At 41.3% G+C, this 20,668-nt stretch overlaps 1 protein-coding gene across 3 annotated transcripts in view; it reads right to left on the bottom strand.

Annotated features, from left to right (window-relative positions):
- Positions 1 to 225: 225 nt before the first annotated feature.
- The window catches only part of zgc:193801 (uncharacterized protein LOC564476 homolog), an 88,804-nt gene continuing 68,361 nt past the window's right edge, over positions 226 to 20,668 (bottom strand). For all 3 annotated transcript variants that reach the window (XM_068054879.1, XM_068054881.1, XM_068054880.1), the window contains exons 6-8: positions 17,012 to 17,149; positions 16,268 to 16,360; positions 226 to 2,837 (exon numbers count right to left, since the gene is read on the bottom strand). In XM_068054879.1, the coding sequence (XP_067910980.1) occupies positions 2,256 to 2,837; positions 16,268 to 16,360; positions 17,012 to 17,149 (813 nt within the window). In that variant the 3' untranslated portion in view covers positions 226 to 2,255. The remainder of the gene's footprint in view (positions 2,838 to 16,267; positions 16,361 to 17,011; positions 17,150 to 20,668) is intronic.

Raw genomic sequence — 20,668 nt, 5'->3', positions numbered from 1 at the left:
AAGAATGGTCAGAAAACCTAATAGATATGAGGTTATGTTTGAGCTGAAGTTGGAAGAATTAAAATACTAGGTGTCATTTGATATTAATCCCCATCTCACTCACAAGAGGAAATTTAAATAAAACTGAATTTACTCAATTTTAAATTCAGTGCTGTTAACAAGGTAAAAATATAGAGATTTTAACTAATTTATTTAGAGAATACATCTGATTACTTGATCTTGGAATAAAATATAAAGGCATTTATTTGTTTGTGTTCAGTACAAAAGTTGCCTGTCACTGGCTCAATCAAGAAATATATACTAGGTTGCTGATAATATAGAATACATATTTAATGTCTTCCTTTACAATACAAAAATGTGGCTCAATTCAAAATATCAATTCAGCATTTCAATAATGTTAATTGAAACTAAAACATTTGTGAAAAGGCAATGTAGAAAAACCAATGGACAGGTACTTTTCATGGCTGAACCAGAACAAAATACTATTCAGCAATGAGCATGTCACGATGAGTGGAACATCCAGAATGCAGCATCCCTCTTACCAAAAGAGAGTGAAATGCTTCACTGAAGATGGAATAAAATAAAATATATGCAGTAAAAGTCTAAGGCTTGAAATTGTTTGGGAGATTTCTATTAAAAAATAATTACATGTACACTAATTATTTTAGGATCAAACATCACCAACTTGGACATTTGAAATGATCTCAAGTTATCAATTTAGCCTCAGGTAAACAAAAACAGAAACAAATAAATCACAGGCATATCACTTGGCCAATTAATTCGGACAGCTTAAAGTCTGCAAAGATTACACAAACACCAAAGGCATCTGAGGAACCCAGTAGGCATTCACCTCACGCAGTATATATGGACTGAATGTAATGAGCCATCAGTCAAAGTGATCTCCTTTCAGCGCATTCACGCCTCAGATTTCCCTGTTCAGGTCTTGCAGAGTGGCAAAGTTTTGCTATTAACCACTCTGCCACCTCTACTAAGTCTCTGCTGAGTAATTTAGGTTGATAACTTTGAGGCGTATGGGGAGGGATTAAGGGGCGGCACAGTGGTGCAGTGGTTAGCACCACAGCCTCACAGCTCCAGCGACCCGGGTTCAATTCTGGGTCCTGCCTGTGTGGAGTTTGCAAGTTCTCCCTGTGTCCGCGTGGGTTTCCTCCGGGTGCTCCAGTTTCCTCCCACATGCCAAAGACTTGCAGGTTGATAGGTAAATTGGCCATTATAAATTGCCCCTAGTATAGGTAGGTGGTAGGGAAATATAGGGACAGGTGGGGATGTGGTAGGAATATGGAATTAGTGTAGGATTAGTATAAATGGGTGGTTGATGGTCGGCACAGACTCGGTGGGCTGAAGGGCCTGTTTCAGTGCTGTATCTCTAAACTAAATCTAAACCATCCTGTAAAATCAGAATTACTCCAAAACAAATCTATAAAAAGTAGTAGACCATTATTGGCTGTACTTATAAAGGGATAGTACTTATCTTAAATTTGAATTTCCTTTAATGACATCTGTATTAACAGATAAATTGTATAAAATATCTCTACAATGTGAATTTTGTCTGGTTCTTTGTCTACTCATCAATGTTACATAGGAAATGCCAGTGTGCATTGGCCTATCAAAGGATGGTAACTACTTTGGCTATTTGGTCAATGTTCGCTACCTGATGATAAAGTGCCAGTGGCCCTTTCCAAAAAAAGATTTAACCTCATTAAATATAATTTTATGCTTCCATATCTTAAGTATTAATGTGTTCCTAAGGCTTCCCTAAAATAGAAAGAGATTTATTTGAATGGCCTTGAAATCAAACAAAAGATAGAATGTTTCATTATTGAAGTTGATCTTGGTCAGCAGCCATCTTACTTTTGAGTTCCCAATATTTTTTCAGTCAAAAGTTATAACAATAATTCTGGTTTATTGCAGTGTTGTTAATCTTTTTTTGAGAGAGGTCAAGGGTCAGTCCACATTCTTGCTCTCTTACCTTAAAAAGCAAGGACTTATTGTATTACCTAAATATCTTCTACTGCACAAGGAAACTGTACAGTACATCTTTGGAACAAAACAATCTGAAAAGGTGAAAGTTCATAAGTCAAATAAGTTATCTGTAAAGATCATTAAAAACACTAAAATTAGAAAGGATCTGAAAATTAAATATTTATAAGATATATTACTCAATGAAATATGGAATAAAAATAAGGCATACATTTTGATACTATGCAATAACATAGTAGTATTTGTAGTATTCTGCTTTAAGCAGTTCTCTGGATTTTTGGTTGACTTTCTTCTTCAGGGTTTTCTTCAGATACCCGCTTGCCAGTGGAAAGTTCTACATGATCATTGATTTGTGTGACAGGGTACAGATGTACATGTGTTGGGGAAGATGACTCAATATTTGAAATGGCTGACTCACTGTCTAAATGGACCTCCACAATTTCAAGTGTTGTCAAACGTGCAGATCCATTTGATGAAGTCTCATTAGGCTCAATGAAGGATATGACATTTCCAGAACTGAGGTCCATTTCAGTTGCCGCAATCACATTTTGTGATGTCGAAATAATCTCATGCTCAGAGGTCATGATTTCATGTGCTGATGTTACTATACTGGTGGGTATGGTCAGTCTAATGCTGCGACTCTTGGGAGACAAAGACGTGGTGCCTACTAATGCCTGTTTGGCTGTGCTCTCAGTTCCCCCATCAGTGCAATCATCTGTAGAGTCTTGAATAGAATCAGAGCTACTGTTTGCTTGATGATTTAACTTGTTGTACTCCTTCCGTAGCAGTTCTACCTGCATCTGTAAGAGTTCCTTATGCTGCACCTCCATCTGTTCAATCTGAAAACGAAATAACCAATTACTTCTAGCCATAATTTTATTATGCTGTATGAATTGCTCAGTGTATTATATAAATCCAAGTCATCGCTTATGACAGTAATCACACAAATAATTTAAACCTTTACTCTCCTTCAGGCTTTTATAATAAAAACATGCAATCATCATGGTGATTCTGTCCAATTTTAGTTTTAATGTATATCTGTCCAAAAATTATTTGCATTTTAAATAGCAAACAGTAGAAGCAGAATTACATTTCAATAATATCTAGGAGGGACTTACAGGATAATAAAACTGTTCACAGCAAAAGTTTTTCAACTTTTCATACTTAATATTATCCTGCAGTCTCAGGCAGACAGTGTGTTTTAAATGTACAGTAAAACTGCCTGTTCAAAAGATGTGACTTATCCCATTACAGTCATTCAAATCTCTGTGGCACACCTCCTACGGGTTACTCAAAACAAGCACTACAGAGGCTAAAGAGTAAGTTGATTCCTGGTTGGAGAAAGATTTGTGTCATAGGAAGAAGTAGAAAGGGAGGGGTGGAGAAAAGAAGAGAAATGCCTTAACACCCTGAACGCCACCGATGAGATAACTCACTCTAGCATTCGGATATCGACAGCAATTAGCTAACTCACTGGCTGCTTGGACTGATTTGTATTGCTAAATGCTGGCCATTTTCTTGCGTCAATGTTTAATCTGGTCAATCCAACGATGCAATGAAGTTAAATTACAACGTTTAGTCACCTGATTCCTATGTGGGTTTTGGAGATATTAGCGAATTAGAGATGCAATTGCAGCTAGAGAAACTGTTTCAAGAAGGATAGAGGAGCCACAGCAAAATGAGTAACCAGTTAAGAAAAGGTTAGAGTACCTGAGTTCACAAAGTTCAGAATTCAAAATAATAAGTGAACATAAGTAGCAGCAGAAAATTTCTAACCAGAATATAAGGAGTTTTTGGGTAAATAAGGAGTTGGGAAAACTAAAACTTATTTCAAAATGGCTGTGTACAGTTATCATGCAGCATGGTATTATGGGATACAGACGAGGAAGATCAGTTGTTAGACCCTTGGTTAAATTAGAATTTGCTAAATTAGAATTTGAGCTATGTGTATGGGGAGGGATATCTCACACATATGTAGGATTGTCTTAACTCAGAATCTGATGTATATAATTTAGGAGTTAGGCTTGTCAAATTCTTCCAAAGGAAACTGGACAGATTTTTGTTGTATGATACAAGCTTAAATCCTAGGTGTGCCTATTTTTTTGGGTGGGGGATTGGGAGCACGGGCAGGGACGAATACTACTGAGAAACATACTAAAAGAAAATTGGGCTAACAGTGGATCTAGACATTCTGGCTCCCAGATATGACTAAACAGATATTTTAAGTTGCTATGAAATAATAACCACCACCATTGTGGGCCCTCCAAACGAACACTCATGTTGACAGACTTTGTAACTTCATTATGACATTTCAATGAAACAACTGCTGTAAACAAGTCACAGTTAGATGTTGCATTACAGTAACCTATCTTTGCCTTCAATATTTGTCAGATTATTCATGATTCAGAACACAGCAATCTGGTTGATTTCTGTATTTTGATCTAAATAAAATGTATTAGATGCAAGCACAGATAATGACAATCTAATTTTCTTAAATCAGGTTTGGGAATCTTAAATTTTAGATTAGGTACCCTAGGCAGTGTGTTACCCATTCTTTGAAGAAGGAAAACTACATTTAAGATATGCAATCCAAAGAAAAAGACCATTATCCATTGGGACAGTCCTTTAAGACTTTTTATCCTCAGTGTGCAATGGGCACTCTAGTACACAGAGAGAAATGCAAAGCTTTGTATTTTTAAAAGGATTGAGTTTCCAGATGAATTTCAAACTTGGACTCTATCAGATATTCTCCCATTGATCTTCCCAAGAGAGCCAGTAAGATGCACTAACAGTCAGTGGAACCTTGACAGATGAGGTGATAGACTTTGACTAAGCAAGGGTTGAAATTAAAGGTGGTTATTCAAATAGTAGCAAAATGCAATTCATTTCCATTTATCGCTGCAGGATTTTTAAAAATGTTAAGAATATATACCATAAAAGGGAGGCAATCCTTCATCAACCTGTTCCTTTCAAAAGCCAAACTGAAGTGTAAGCTTCAAGGGGGGGGCGGGGGAAATGTTCATTCATTTGTAACAACAGGTCTTGCCTCTGTGGGATCAACACTGTCAAAGCATAACTCCAGGAAGTCAGAAAGGCTAAGGTTTCTTGATCAAGCAGAAATGGCAATAATTATCATCTCAGATCTTGTTGGCAATTCTCAGAATATGAGGAAATACAAACATTTGTTTTCTTAGAAGACTGATAGACTGCTGAATACATCACCCAAATGTCTTGACTCAAGGTATTTATTCCAGAAACTACCATAACAATATGGTAATCCTACCACAGAAAAATCAGCTTGAGATGGAGGGTCCCTTAATGGGACCCTGCTCAGGTATCCACAGGAATATTTTATTTGCAGTTTCCTGTCGGCACCTATACCAAATCCAATACAGTAGCACAGTGTTTTTGTTGCTGGATTAATGATCCAGAAACACTAGTTCAAATCTGCCGATGGCGGCTTGGGAATTTAAATTAGTTAATGAAATGAAAATCTGAAATTAAAAAACTAGTATCATTAATGGTGACCACGAAACTACCAGATCATCATAAAAACCCATGCGGTTCAATAAATGTCGGTCAGGGAAGGAATTCTGTCACCTCTTAACCGATCTCTGAAATGGCCTAGCAAGCCACTCAGTTATATCAAACTGCTTCGTAAAACTATAAGAATAAAACCAGACGGACCACCTGGCACAAAACAAGGCATCGGACACAACAAAGACACACCCAGCCCAGTCAACCCTGCAAAGTCTTCCTCAATAACATCTGGGGACATGTGCCAAAATTGGGAGAACTGACCTACAGATGGGTCAAGCATCAGCCTGACAGTCATATTCACAGAATATTCAACCAGCATCCAAGACTCCTCCATCCTGTCCTGTCTCACCAGCAGGACAAATGCATCAGAGGTTGCGCACAGTGGTATACAGTCAGAAGTGAATGGCCATGAGAGCCCTCAACATCAACTCCAGACACCATGAAATCTCATGGCATCAGGTTAAACATGAGCAAGAAAATCTCCTATTGATTACCACCTACTAGCCTCCTACAGCTTATGAATCTGTAATCCTCCATGTTGAACACCTCTCAAAAGAAGCAATAAGATAGCAAGGGCATAGAACACACTCTGGGTGGGTGGCTCAGTAGCATCAATGCTAACCGAGTCCTGAAGGACGTAACTGCCAGACTGGGCCTGCAGTGGATGATGAGAGAACCAACACGAGGGGGTAAAACCTGCTAGACCTTGTCCTCATCAATCTACCTGTCGTGGATGCATCTGCCCATGACTATATTGGCAGGAACGACCAGCGGATAGACCTTGTGGAGATGAAGTCCCGTCTTCACACCAAGGACAGCCTCCATCGTGTTGTGTGGCACTACCAACATGCTAAACTAAACAGATTCAGAACAGATTCTAACAGCTCAAAACTGGGTATCCATGAGGTGCTGTGGGCCATCAGCAGCCGAATTGCATCAATCTGCAACATCATGGCCCAGCATACCCCTCGTTCTATCAGTACCATCAAGCCGGGGTTCAACCCCGGTTCAATGAGGAATGTAGAAAGGCATGCCAAGAGCAGCATCAGGCATACCTAAAAATGAGGGCCTAATTTGGTGAAGCTAAAACACAGGACTATATGCATACTAAACAGCGGAAGCAACATGCTGAAAGACAGAGCTAAGTGATCTCACAACCAATAGATTGGGCGGCGCAGTCGTTAGCACCGCAGCCTCACAGCTCCAGCGACCCGGGTTCAATTCTGGGTATGCCTGTGTGTGGTTTGCAAGTTCTCCCTGTGTCTGCGTGGGTTTTTGCTGGGTACTCCGGTTTCCTCCCACCACCAAAAAGACTTGCAGGTTGATAGGTAAATTGGCCATTATCAATTGCCCCTAGTATAGGTAGGTGGTAGGGGAATATAGGGACAGGTGGATATGTGATAGGAATATGGGATTAGTGTAGGATTAGTATAAATGGGTGGTTGATGGTCGGCACAGACTCGGTGGGCCGAAGGGCCTGTTTCAGTGCTGTATCTCTAAATAAAAAATAAATAAGATCAGATCAAAGTTCTACAGTCCTGCCACATTCAGTTGTGAATGCTAGTGGGCAATTAAGCAGCAAAGAGGAGGAAGAGATTCCATGAACATCCTAATCCACAATGACAGCAGAGCCCAGCATTAATGCAAAAGACAAGGCTGAAACGTTTGCAATCCTCTTTAGCCAGAAGTGCCGACTGAATGATCCATCTCAGCCTCTTTGATATCCCCACCATCACAGAAGGCAAGCTTTACACAGTTCGTTTCACTCTTTGTGATAGCCACAAGAAACGGGTGAGCACACTGGATACAGCAAAGTCTATGGGCCCCTGCAAAATAATGGCTGCAATGCTGAAGACTTGTGTTCCAGAACTAGTCATGCCTTTAGCCAAGCTGTTCCAGTACAGCTACAACACTGACATCTACCTGACTATGTGGAAAATTGCCCAGGTATGTCCTGTCCACAAAAAACAGGACAAATCCAATTCAGTCAATTACTGCCCCATCAATATACTCTCAATTATCAGCAAAGTGATAGAAGGTGTCATTGACAGAGCTATCAAGTGACATATATTCACCAATAACCTGCTCACTGATGCTCAATTTGAACCTGCCAAGACCACTAGTATCCAGATTTCACTACAGCCTTGGTTCAAACATGGACAAAAGAGCTGAATTCCACAGGTGGTGAGTGACTTCCATTGACATCAAGGCATCATGGAGCCCGAGTAAAATTGAAGTCAATGGGAACGGTGGGGGGGGGGTGGGGGGGGGGGGGGGGGGGGAGAGAGACGGAGATTGGGGGCCAGGGGCAACTCTCCATTGGCTGCAGTCATACCAAGCATATAGTAAGATGGTTGTGGTTGTTGGAGTCAATCATCCCAACCCAGTACATCATTGCAGGGGTTCCTCAGGGCAATGTCCCAGGCCCAATCATCTTCAGCTGCTTCATCAATAATCTTCCAACCATCATAAGGTAAGAAGTAGGAATGCTCACCGATGACTGCACAGTGTTTAGTTTCATTTGCAACTGCTCAGATAATGAAGCAGTTCGTGCCCATACAACATATATTGTCCAACATTCAGACTTGGGGCTGATAAGAGGCAAGTAATATTCATGTCACACTAGCGCCAGGCAATGACCATCTTCAGCAAAAGAGAGAGTCTAACCATCTCCCCCTTGACATTCAATGGCACTTTCGCTGAATCTCCTACCATCAACATCCTGGGGGTGGGGGCACCGATGACCAAAAGCTTAACTAGATCAGCCACATAAATACTTTGGGTACAAGAGCAGGTAGAAGGTTGGGTATTCTGTGGCTTACCTTCTGCCTCCCCAAAGCCTTTCTACATGGTACATGTTAGGAGTGTGATGGAATACTGTCCACTTGCCTGGTGCACAGTGGTAGCAGTGTGTACCATCTACAAGATGCACTGCCGCAACTCACCAAGGCTTCTTTAAAAAGAACCTCCCAAACCTGTGACCTCTACTGCATAAAGAAAGGCAGCAGGTGCATGGGAAAATCACAACTTGCAAGGTCCCCTCCAAGCCACATATCTGACTCAAAATATATTGCAATTCCTTCATTGGTGCTGGGTCAAAATCCTGGAACACCTCACCTAACAGCACTGTGGGAGTACCTACACCATGTGGACTCCAGCAATCCAAGAAGGCGGCTCATCATCCATTTATTGCCGATCCCTAATTACCCTCGAAAAGGTGACGGTGAGCTGCCTTCTTGAACCGTTGCAGTCCTTGGGTTGTAGCTACACCAATAGGCTAGGTAGCTCACACAGCTACTGTAAAGTTATAACAAGACTTAAAAATGCAGTACATCTCTGGTTTCTCCAATTCTGATATAGATTATTCATATGTACTTGCACAATAAATGAAGACAGTATAGAACACGCATGCCCTAGACCTAAATTGATGTGAATTTCTAAGCTTGTAGTTATACTGCTACCTTTGCATTGTGTTACGACTGACCACTCCGGTCAAAGCCCCCAATCAAAATATACGATTCTGATGGTGGTGGGACCAAGGCACTGTTAATTCCATCCCGTCGCTCCACAGATCGGTTAACACATCATTTAAAATTTTCCAAATGAAAGAAAGACCCAGCCAAATTGTACCATCTATTAACCCCTGAATGAGGCTAACCAAACCAGGTGTCTTTAAATCAATAAATTAACTCCTTAATTAGAAGAACTAAATTCTTAAACACTATGAAGATATAAAAAACATTTAAAATAGTAAAAATTGGAGTCCTTGCAAATTTACAGTCCAATGATCTCCAGCGAATTTCAACAATTAACAACTTGCAAATACTATGAATGGAATCAATCTGACTTTAGAGTTTTTGAAGGATAAAAGATTGTCACAGTCTAACTTCCCTTTCTTCAATTTAAATTACCAGAGATCTCTGTTTTGGCTTGACTTTTTTTAAAAAAGAATTTTGAGAGATAATAATAAACAGACTAAAATCCTCTTCCTTCAGTTTAAATGGTGGAGAGCTCTTTTTTCAAGTGCTAAACACCACAGCTGTCTGTGTCTGTCTGTGTGTTTTGTTAGAACAAACTGTCCCACTAAAAGCCAGTTCAAAACTGAATTCTAACAAATGTATTGCATGAAACACAATCCCACTAGCTATACCTATGGTAACGAGAATGCACTCTATGTATCGCAGTCTCCAAATGGCTATTTCTAAGGCAGGGATGCTGCAGATGTGGACTGGTGCACAGCAGGTGAGCGAGGGTGATGTGTGGCTTGCAGAGCTCATGTTGGTTCCTATGGAGCAGACAGCCTTTGTCTGATAAGCCACTGCCGTACATCCCTAGCTCACTGCTAGCCCTGCGTGCAGAGCCTGGGTGCCATCTGCCCTCCCATGCGACTTTCCTGTTGTCAGCCCTCAGAGTCCTCATAATCCGAGGAGGAATCCTGTTGACGTCTCTCATTATGCCAGGCCTGGCCCCTATTGGGTGCGTATATGTGCAGAGCAGCAAAGAAAGGAGCTGGCCTTTTTGGCCTGTAGTACAGGGCATCATCCCATCCGGCTAGGCATTGGAAGCGCTCTTTCAGCATGCCGATCTCCTGCTCAATGGTGGCTCTTGTAGCTCCGTAGCTGGCGTTGTATCCCTCCTCTTCAGCAGTGGTGGGGTCTCTCACTGGTGTAGTGAGCCATGTCTGCAAGGGATAGCCCTCCTCTCCAAGAAGCCACCCCTCGATCTGAGCCAGTTCAGTGAGCAGTGGTGGCAGCTGGGACTGGCGCAGGTCCTAGCTGTCATGACAGCTGCCTGAGAAGCAGTCACAGATTTGCATGAAGCATCTGTGGTGATCACATACCAGCTTCACCTAAATTGAGAGGTTTCCTTCAATGGTGACATCTGCAGGTGGTAGCCTGGCAGGAGGCCTGATGGCCACATCAGTGCAGTCTATGAACATTACAACCTATGGTTCTCTGGCAATGGTGCCGAAACCAATGGCCCTCTGGGTCTGGCTGTGACAGCCCGTCCTGAAGCGGACATACTCACTGGCCCTTTGGTGACCTCCCTGATGCAGCGGTGCATTGCTGATTTGTGCGACCTCACAAAGGTCTCTGGTGGACCCCTGAAAAGCTGCATAGGCGTCAAGCTTGTGAACCACTGCCATTACGAGGACTGAAGGCATAGGATGTCCACCGAAGCCCAAGGGCTGCAGGCCATCTTTGAGCAGGGCACAGAGACGTGTCACTACCCTCGCTATATGCGCAATTGCCTCTGACGCTGGTGCTCTGACATCCGATAACACGTTATGTGGGGCCTGTAGATGCACGACAATCGTAATGGCGAGCTCCCCTTGGGGGCTGCTGCTCATGACCGGGGGCCTCTACGTGGATCACACCTGCCTGTTGATTTTGCCTCTGGTGCATATGGATCCTCACAAGCAGAGGATCACGCAATGTAGGATGAGCCATACATAATTCCATGTAATAAATAAAGTTGAACCCTTCATGTATTCGAAGGTTCTTAACAGGGCAGGGATTGGTGTTGACGGGTACATCAGCTGCTTTCATGGATCAACTGTGTGGCGTGCCATGGCATTGCCCATCTTGGCCAACACTGAGTGGAACAGCATGACCACATCAAGATCCTACCAGCTGAATCGATTGCCCTCACCATCCATATAACCTTAATGCTCCTACCCTTTCTGGCACCCTCCCCGCACACAGGGTGACTAGAGTGCCATCGCTCCTTCACAAACATGAGCACAGAGCATACACTGTTTATGGAGAGAAGGTACACTACCTCCCTTCATGCCTGCAGAGCTTTCCCTCCAGTAATCCCAAACCCCTTCCCTCCTCCCTTCCAGTATGCAGTGAGACCCCTGAATATCCCCCCCCTCCCTCCTAGTATGCAGAGTGAGACCCCTGAACATACCCCCTCCCTCCTCCCTTCCAGTATGCAGAGTGAGACCCCTGAATATCCCCCCTCCCTTCTCCCTTCCAGTATGCAGGGTGGGACTCCTGTAATCCCCCCCTCCTCCCTTTAAGAATGCAGAGTGAGACCACTGAAAAGGAACTTACCTTCAGCCGCAAAACCTTCTGCCTATGAGGACCCGTTGGCTTTTCAAATAGTGAACGGGGTGGCACGTGACGGCTGCCCGTTCAGCGAAAAATCTGGAGGTGTCTATGGAGAGGCGGCAGGCTGCATAATCTGCAGAGGGGAGTACTGTTTACAATATTGTAATTGGGGTGCCGCTGGCGTGCGGGGGGCCGCACCGAGGTTCCCCCACTGCCAGTAATTTGCAGGGGGCCCTTCTCAACGTCGCGGGTCGAGGCGGACCTCTCCCCGCAGAATTTTACCAGCCCCCTTGCCGCGATTCGCGGCGTCGAGGGGCCAGTAAAATTCAGCCCATTTTGTGGGCTTTCCATAGCAATTTAGAGTCATTGGGAACCAATACAGTGTTGCCCCCTCTACGAGGGATCTGGGAAATGAGTAAGCAACAGTGTGACTCCTTAACCAAATTAGATTTAAGAATCCTTACTCAGCCACCCAGAGTCTAAACCAGGAAATGTCAGTTAGAATATCTAATTCAACAAAAAATTATGTACAGATAGTAGATTGAAGACAGGGAAAGATAGGATTGAGAAATAAAAAAGACAGAAACAAGTAAAAAAAAAACTTTATTTTCCAACAATAATTAAAATTTGAAGGGACTGAGACTCCATATTCATAAATGTTAATTTTAAGTCCCAAAGGTTAAGACTTATCAAAGAACAAAGAACAGTACAGCACAGGAACAGGCCATTCGGCCCTCCAAGCCTGCGCCGATCTTGATGCCTGCCTAAACTAAAACCTATCACGCTGTTAAAAAATCACTTACACTTGACTGGACAAGCTAACATATTCTGGCGTGTTTAGCGGGTATCTAATAGTTAAGTCTGCAATTTCATGCCCTTAACGCATTTGAATGCCGAGTCTCTCGGCGAGGTACCTGTGTAGCACAGCTTGTGGAGCAGCAAGGCAAATTGTACAGCAACTAGCTGATTTCCACATTTAACTGTGCATGCGCGGACACTGAAAATTGCTATCCGACTGACTTCTTAATAATGGTGAATACTGACTCCTCCTGCAAAGTACAGATCAATAATCGAAGATTAAAAATTAGCCAGGCCATACACAAAAATTCTTTTAGCAGATCAGCGTCACCCACAGTGAGTAATAAAACTCTGGTGTGCCAACTGCAGATTGCATTTCACAAATACTGGTCGGAAACCAACGGTGGCAGTAGAAGTGAAGCCTTAGGAAATAACATTATTAGCTTTTCGCCTGATTTTGTTCTCAGCAGTGATTGCATCTAATCCATCATCTTTTCCACTGTTGTGCCTTCTATTCAGGATCTGTGGTATGTGGCAAGCAACAGCAAGGTTCAACCAAACTGAGGACTCCTCAATGAGACACGCAGAGTTCAAACCAACAAGTTACATTTATATTGAATTTTAACATAGTGAAATGCCCCATAGGAGCGAAATCAAGCGAACAAGCCACATAAGGAGATATTAGGGTAGATGACCAAAGGCTTGCTCAAAGAGATTTGTTTCATGGAGCGTCTTAAAGGAGGGAGAGATGGAGGGGTTCAGGAAGGAAATTCCAGCGCTTAGGGCCTTGGCAGCTGAAGGCATGACTGTCAATTGTGGAGCAATTGAAATCAGGGATGCTCGAGATGCCAGAACTGGAGAAGTGCAGATCTCTCAGAGGGTTGTAGGGCTAGAGGAGATTACATTAGGCTGGTTAACAAAATTGAGGCTCGTAGAATAGCAGAGTCAGTATCAACTTGGATAATAAATTGGCTTATAACAGAAAACAGCAAGTTATGGTTAATTTTTTTTTTCCAGACTGGAGGATGGTAAACAGTGGTGTTCGCCAAGGGTCAATGCTAGGACCACTGCTTTTTTGATGTGATTTGGATATTGGAACAGAGCGTAAAATTTCAAACTTTGTCGATGATACCAAACTTAGAGGTCTGGCACTGATACAAATTGACTGCAACAGGCGTACATGGGCTAGCAGAATGGGCAGCTAAGTGGCAGACAGAATTTAATAGAGAATTGTGAGTTGATGCATTTTGGCAAAAGAGATAGGGTGAGGCAATACAGACCGAATGGCACAATTGGTTGTAATCTTCCAAAGTTCCCTAGATTCTGGAAAGGTCACAGCAGATTAGAAAATTGCAAATGTAACACCCCTATTCAAGAAAGGAGGGAGACAGAAAGCATGAAACTGTAGGCTAGTTAGCCTACATCTGTCATTGGGAAAATGCTGAAATCCATCATTAAGGAAGTAGTAGCAAGACATTTAGAAAATCATAATGCAATCAAGCAGAGTCAACATGGTTTTATGAAAGGGAAATCATGTTTGACATATTTATTAAGAGTTCTTTGAGGATGTAACGAGGAGGGTAGATAAAGGGGAACCAGCAGATGTACTGTATTTGAATTTCCAAAAGGAATTCAATAAGGCACCATATAAAAGGCTACTACAAAAGATAAGAGCTCATGGTGTTGGGGGTAATATATTAACATGGATAGAGGATTGGCTAACTAACAGGAAACAGATTCTGGATGAATGGGGAATTTTCAGGTTGGCAAACTGTAACTAGTGGAGTGCCACAGGGATCAGTGACAGGGCCTCAACTATTTATGATCTATGTTAATAACATGGATGAAGGAACCAAGTGTATTTGTTGATGATGCAAAGATAGGTAGGAAAGCAAGTTGTGAAGATGACACAAAGAGCCTGCAAAGGGATATAGATAGGTTAAGTGAGTGAGCAAAAATGTGGCAGAAGGAGTATAATGTGGAAAAATGTGAGGTTGTCCACTTTGGCCGGAAGAATAGAAAAGCAGAATATTATTTACATGGAGTGACTGCAGAATGCTGCGCTACAGAGGGATCTGGATGTCCTTGTACGTGAATCACAAAAAGTTAGCATGCAAGTACAGCAAGTAATTAGGAAGGCAAATGGAATGTTGGCCTTTATTGCAAGGGGTATGGAGTATAAAGATAGGGAAGTCTTGCTACAGCGGGTACAGGGCATTGGTGAGACTGCACCTAGAGTACTGCATACAGTTTTGGTCTCCTTACATAAGGAAAGATATACTCGCAATGGAAGCAGTTTAGAGAAGGTTCACTAGGCTGATTCCTGGGATGAAGGGGTTGTCTTACGAGGAAAGGTTAAGCAGATTGAGCCTATACTTATTGCAGTTTTGAAGAATGAGAGCGGATTTTATTGAAACATATAAGATTCTGAGGGGGCTTGACAGGGTAAATGGTGAGAGGATGTTTCCCTTCATGGGGGAATCTAGAACTAGGGGGCACAGTTTCAGAGTAAGGGGTCTCCCATTTAAGATGGCTATGAAGAGGTATTTCTTTTCTCAGAGGGTTGTTAATCTTTGGAATTCTCTTCCCCATAGTGCAGTGGCAGCTGGGTCGTTGAATATATTCAAGGCTGAGTCAGATGGATTTTTTTTTTTTATCTACAAGGAAGTTGAGGGTTATGGGGGCAGGCAGGAAAGTGGAGTTAAGGCCACAATCAGATCAGCCATATTATTGAATGGCGGAAAGGCTTGAAGGTCCGAATGGCCTACTTCTCCTCCTATTTCGTATGATCTTATAATGAACGTGCAGAGACAGAGGGACCTTGGGGTCCAGGTGCACAGATCCTTGAAGACAGCAAGACATTTTGAGAGAAGAATTAGCAATGCGTATAGGATCTTGGGCTTCATAAATTGAGGTATTGAGTACAAAAGTAGGGAGGTTACGCTGAACCTTTATCAAACTCTGGTTAGGCCACAACTAGAGTATTACATTCAGTTCTGATCACCACTGAGGGTCCTTAAGAGTGTGCAGAGGAGATTTCCCAGAATCGTTCCAGGAATGAGGGATTTTATCTACAAGGTTAGGCTGCAGAAGCTGGGATTGTTCTCCTTGGAGCAAAGATGAATGAGGGGAGATTTGATAGAGGTGTACAAGATTATGACAGGTTTAAATAATGTAAACAAAGAAAAGCTGTTCCCATTAGCTGATGGTACAAAGACTAAGGAACACAGATTTAAGGTTTTGGGCAAGAGTTATAGGGGGGATATGAGGAAGAACTTTTTTTATGCAACGAGTTGTAATGACTGGGAACTCACTGCCTACGAGGATGGTGGAAGTGGAGACAATTAATGATTTCAAAAGAAAATTGGATAGGCATTCGAGGGAAATAGGCTTGCGGTGCTTTTGGAATAGGACAGGGGAATGGGACCGACTGATTGTTCTACAGAGAGCTGGCATGGACTTGATGGGCTGAATGGCCTCCTTCTGTGCTATAATGACTCTATGACTATGACTAATTTTCTTCTGAGGAAATGAAATGCCACATTTGTAAAATTATTTTTGCGGGGTCAGCAAGGTTGTTCAGCAGTAATTATCATGTTGTTAAAAACTCACTTACTCCTGAATGCACCAGCCCTAACTTTTTCAGGCAATTTTGTGTGGAACTTGTGGGCACACTGTTGCATTTATTTCAATGCAGTATCTAAGGACTGTAAAGTACACCATTTGGAGGAGTAGGGTATCTCTGCCAGCGATTTCTGTGTTTAACTGCACATGTGCATACTAATACCCACACCATTATTCTCATCGCAAATTCTGGGCACAGTGTATTTATATACATAGATAATACAAACAAACAAAAAATATTTTATAATCACCATTTGATTTATTTTGTTCTCAACATCTTCGGAACATTTATATTGCTTTAGTTCTTCGCCCATTTGCCAATTGGCCTCCATAAGACCTGCAATCTAAAGCAATTTACATGAACAGCTTTTCAGAAAGTTACAGAAACCTTTTTTGTGCAAAAAGAGTAAATTGGAAACTAACTCGAGGCACATTGGTCAATTTTTTTTAACTATTAACTTATTGGCATTGCCACTGAAGCTAGAATAGAGAGTACAGAGAACAAAATACAGGGTGCAATCAAAATGAAAAACAGGAGAATGCTTGTTTGTTTTTGCCATTAATGACCAGCTAACATAATGAGTACTACAATCTGATGTTTTAGACTTTTTTTTGTAATAAATGGTCACTTAATATGAGATCAAGTCTTGCAGTTTTGAAGCTTGCAAAATGTCTAAAACTTCTGGGCATCCTCAATTCCTTTATGTCCTTCTGTTCACAGTATGCATAATGCCTGAGTACTGCTAAATTAGTTGTCATAATTTCCAGTATTTTCTGTTTCTGATTTCCAAAATTTGTCATCTTTCTTATATAAATTGTAAATAAAGAAAATAACTTGTCAGAAGTTACAGAAACTGTCCCAGATCTGCATCTCCCCTGACAGTTAAATAAAATCAGTAAGATTTTCTTCATGTCTATGAGCATTGCCAAAGCTTCTGAGACACATCATACTAGAAATAGGTTAGCACTCACTGATGGTTGTTTGTGTTACACACCTGGTCCTTTAGCTGTTGGATTTCCATTTGTAGCCTGCGCTCTGTTTCTGCTTTCTCTACTCGAAGCTGCTGATTCTGTTGGTGTAGCTCTAGTAGTTGTTTTTCTATTAGCAAATTCTGATCCAAAGCTTCATCACTCTGAAACATTGTTAGAAATATATATTTCTATTCAATTTCTAAAAAGCACATAATATGAAGGGCTGGAAGAAGGTTGTGATCTTGGATTTTGCTACTTTACCAAAATCTGAAAGGATCGTTCTAGTGAAGATTTTGGTAGAACACCAATTAATTACCAACTAGCAGAAACCAGTATGCAAATATAATACTTGCTCCCCTCTCTCTCTCACTTTCGCATATTCATGTTTAAAAAAAAGTTGTAATCTCTGCTTACAGACTGTTTCAGGGACAGCTGTCTTCAGAGTAGCGGATACAAAATGCTGATATCCCTTTGATTGTGAAAGATGCCTAGAATAGAATTATAGTTCCAATATCATTCACTTAATGTCAAAAACACTATCAGATTATATAACTACGACCAGTATATAAACATTTAAAAAGTAAGTTAAAGATGATTATAATTTAAAGGGCTTATTAAATTTGCTCTCACTTAACATTTATCAAAGAAAGCAGCTGACAGGCATTTCAGTGACAGATATTTTGCTACAAAAATAAAGACGGGTTCATGGTAAACACCATTATTAATGCATTAAAAAGCAACCTGTGGCAAAGAAGATATAGCATCAGTTGAGAATCACCAAAAATGGCTGAAGGATTTGCACTGCTCTAATGTTGACAGCGTTCAGCTGTCAGGGGAGCTTGCTCTCAACCTCCCAATTGTCAAGAAATTGCTGCATTTGCACTGTAAAAGATGCTATTTCACAGTATAAGGACCCTGTTAATGGGGTAATTTATGTTTCCACTTTTAAACCAATTAGTAATTAATAATTGTTCTGCCATAAAGCAAGCAACCAGTATGAAAGTTAAAATGGGGAAATTATAAAAGTAAGTAAATCCTTCTCAGAGAAAACAATTGCATTAGGGAATATAACTAATTGATAGAACTAAAAGGAAACAAAAAAGCACAGATTAGAAAGTACTTTACTGGACGTGAATGTCACTAATTGAGAATACATAGGCTTGTGACTGGCTGGCAAGACAAGAAATGTTTCTGGCAAGCAGAGAGGAATTTGATTTTGGGCATTTTAAATTCAATTAATTAATAAATCTGGAATGAAAAGCTAATCTCAATAATGATGACCATGAAACCACCAGATTGTCTTAAAAACTCATCTGGTTCACTAATGTCCCTCAGAGAAGGAAATCTGCCATCCTTATCTGGTCTGGCCTACATGTGACTCCAGACCCACAGCAATGTGGTTCACTCTACACTGCCCTCTGAAATAGCCTAGCAAGTCTCTCAGTTGTATCAAATCAGTAAAGAAAAGTTGAATAACTCCCTCCCTAACAGCATTGTGGGTGTACCTACACCACATGGACTGCAGCAGTTCAAGGCAGTGACTCACCTCCACCTGTGAAGGGCAATTAGGGATGGGCAGTAAATGCTGGCCTTGCTAGCAACACTCACAACCCAGGAACATAGGACTTAGGAGAAGAAGTAGGCCATTTGGCCCTTCAAGTCTACTCTGCCATTCGATAAGATCATGGCTGAACTGGTTGTGGTCTCAACTTCACCTTCCTGTCTGCGTTCCCATAACCCTAGACGCCCTTGTCTATCTAAAATCTATCTAACTCAGCCTTGAATCAATTCAATGACCCAGCCTCTACAGCTTTCTGGGGAAGAGAATTTCACAGACTAACAACCCTCAGTGAAAAAAATTCTCATCTCAGTCTTAGAAGGGAGACCTCTTATTCTTAAACTGTGCCCTCTAGTTCTAGTCTCTACCACAAGAGGAAAGATCATCTTGGTATCCACTCTATCAAGCCCCCTCAGGATCTTATATGTTTCAACAAGGTCACCTCTCATTCTTCTAAACTCCAACAGGTATAGGCCCAACCTGTTCAACCTTTCTTCATAAGGTAAGCCCTTCATCCCTGGAATGAGTCGAGTGAACCTTCACTGAGCTGTTTCTAATGCAATTATATCCTTTTTCAAATAAGAGACCAAAATTACGCAGTACTCCAGATCCCATGAACAAAAAAAAACGATATAGCTCTCACGTGTAGGCAACAACTGCTGTTGATTCCTGAATTTCATTAATTAAACTCAATTTGAGGCTCGAGCAGAAGGCTGTCTTATTTATATCTTTATATCTCATGTTACAGAGGCAAACATTTTAGGACTACACATCTTGCTGCACGCACGTCAATGAAAAATTTTGTTTAAATAATATGTCCAAACCACCACTTTGGAGCTTTGCTAATCATTCAAATCATTAAATTTCATTGGCCAAGAATAGACTATTGATCCTGTCATTCACCAACGTCCTCAATGACTTTGCCACACAATTATTTTCACACTTCCAGCAAATTACAGCGCAAAATTAATTGGAGCTGAAGCAGTACGGAAAATACCAAACTCAGTGCTGACTACGAGATTATCCATACCAGCAAATTCTGGGTCTGAAAAAGTGGTACTGTTGATCTGAACAAAATCTCCCCGGGGTGGGAAAAAACAACAATGAGGACTTAACCACTTTTACGTTATGAAGCAATCAATATTATGGTTCACAGTTGCATCAAACCAAAAGAAGCAGAAATGTACACATGGAGGCCACAGGCTCTGTGGTCTGCTAGGAGTAGGATGCAGCTGTGTAACTGTGAATAATCACATTGTGAGTTCCTGATTTCAACCATGTTGTATGGTGAGGTATGAAATGGAGGCTAATCCGTTCCCCATAGAGGAGGGACTGGGGGCAGAACAGCATACCCATTTTCTTCGTAAATCATTTCAGATACAGGTTGACCAAAAATGAAGGGTGAAAAAAATGAGGAAGGTGTGGTAAAAGGAGAATTAAAAATAAAACTTAATGTAGGATTACAAACTTGTACAGCTATCAAGGTACTGTTGGAAAATAATCAATTATGTTTCTCATGATTATTTAAATATTAGTGCATTTTATCTGAATGTTGATTGTGGTGCTAGGGTTGCTTTAAAAGCAGAGGGCATTTGGTCTGTCCTGTAGGACTGATGCATTCAGAAAAAGTGTAATAGCAATGTTTCATCTCAGTCTACATGTTAAAAGAGCCATAACCTACAGGGAAATGCAGCAGCAGTCTAGACTGCTCCACTCATATTCCATTTAATCCAGGTCTGTTCTTACAGCACAATGAAATGCTATCTGCGTTAAATAATGCCCATGCTGACTCATTGTTGTTTCAAACCAGGCAGTGAGTGAATGTCAAAGCCTTACATCAGAAGGTGACTGATTATCTCTCTTATAGGTGGAATTGTTCCAGAAAAGTGCTCAGTGCCATTACTTCAAATACTGAAGGATCCAAACACGTTTCTTAAAGTTACAGATAGCAGAAGCAAGGCAATTTTAGGATTTTTATTGTAACTTAGTTGCCTAAACCAAAAGCAGGGCAATTCTGAGGGTAGCAAAATGGGAGCCTGACTTACAAAAGATCAGTACTGCTAACTCAGGTTTTAATGACTCTCAATGGAAAGACACATACAGCATTTTAAACATAATGGGG

Source organism: Heterodontus francisci, chromosome 23, assembly GCF_036365525.1.
Source record: "Heterodontus francisci isolate sHetFra1 chromosome 23, sHetFra1.hap1, whole genome shotgun sequence".
In the NCBI taxonomy this organism is placed as follows: Eukaryota; Metazoa; Chordata; class Chondrichthyes; order Heterodontiformes; family Heterodontidae; genus Heterodontus; species Heterodontus francisci.
The sequence above is the reverse complement of the archived record's forward strand: the minus strand, read 5'-3'. Positions and strand labels throughout refer to the sequence as shown.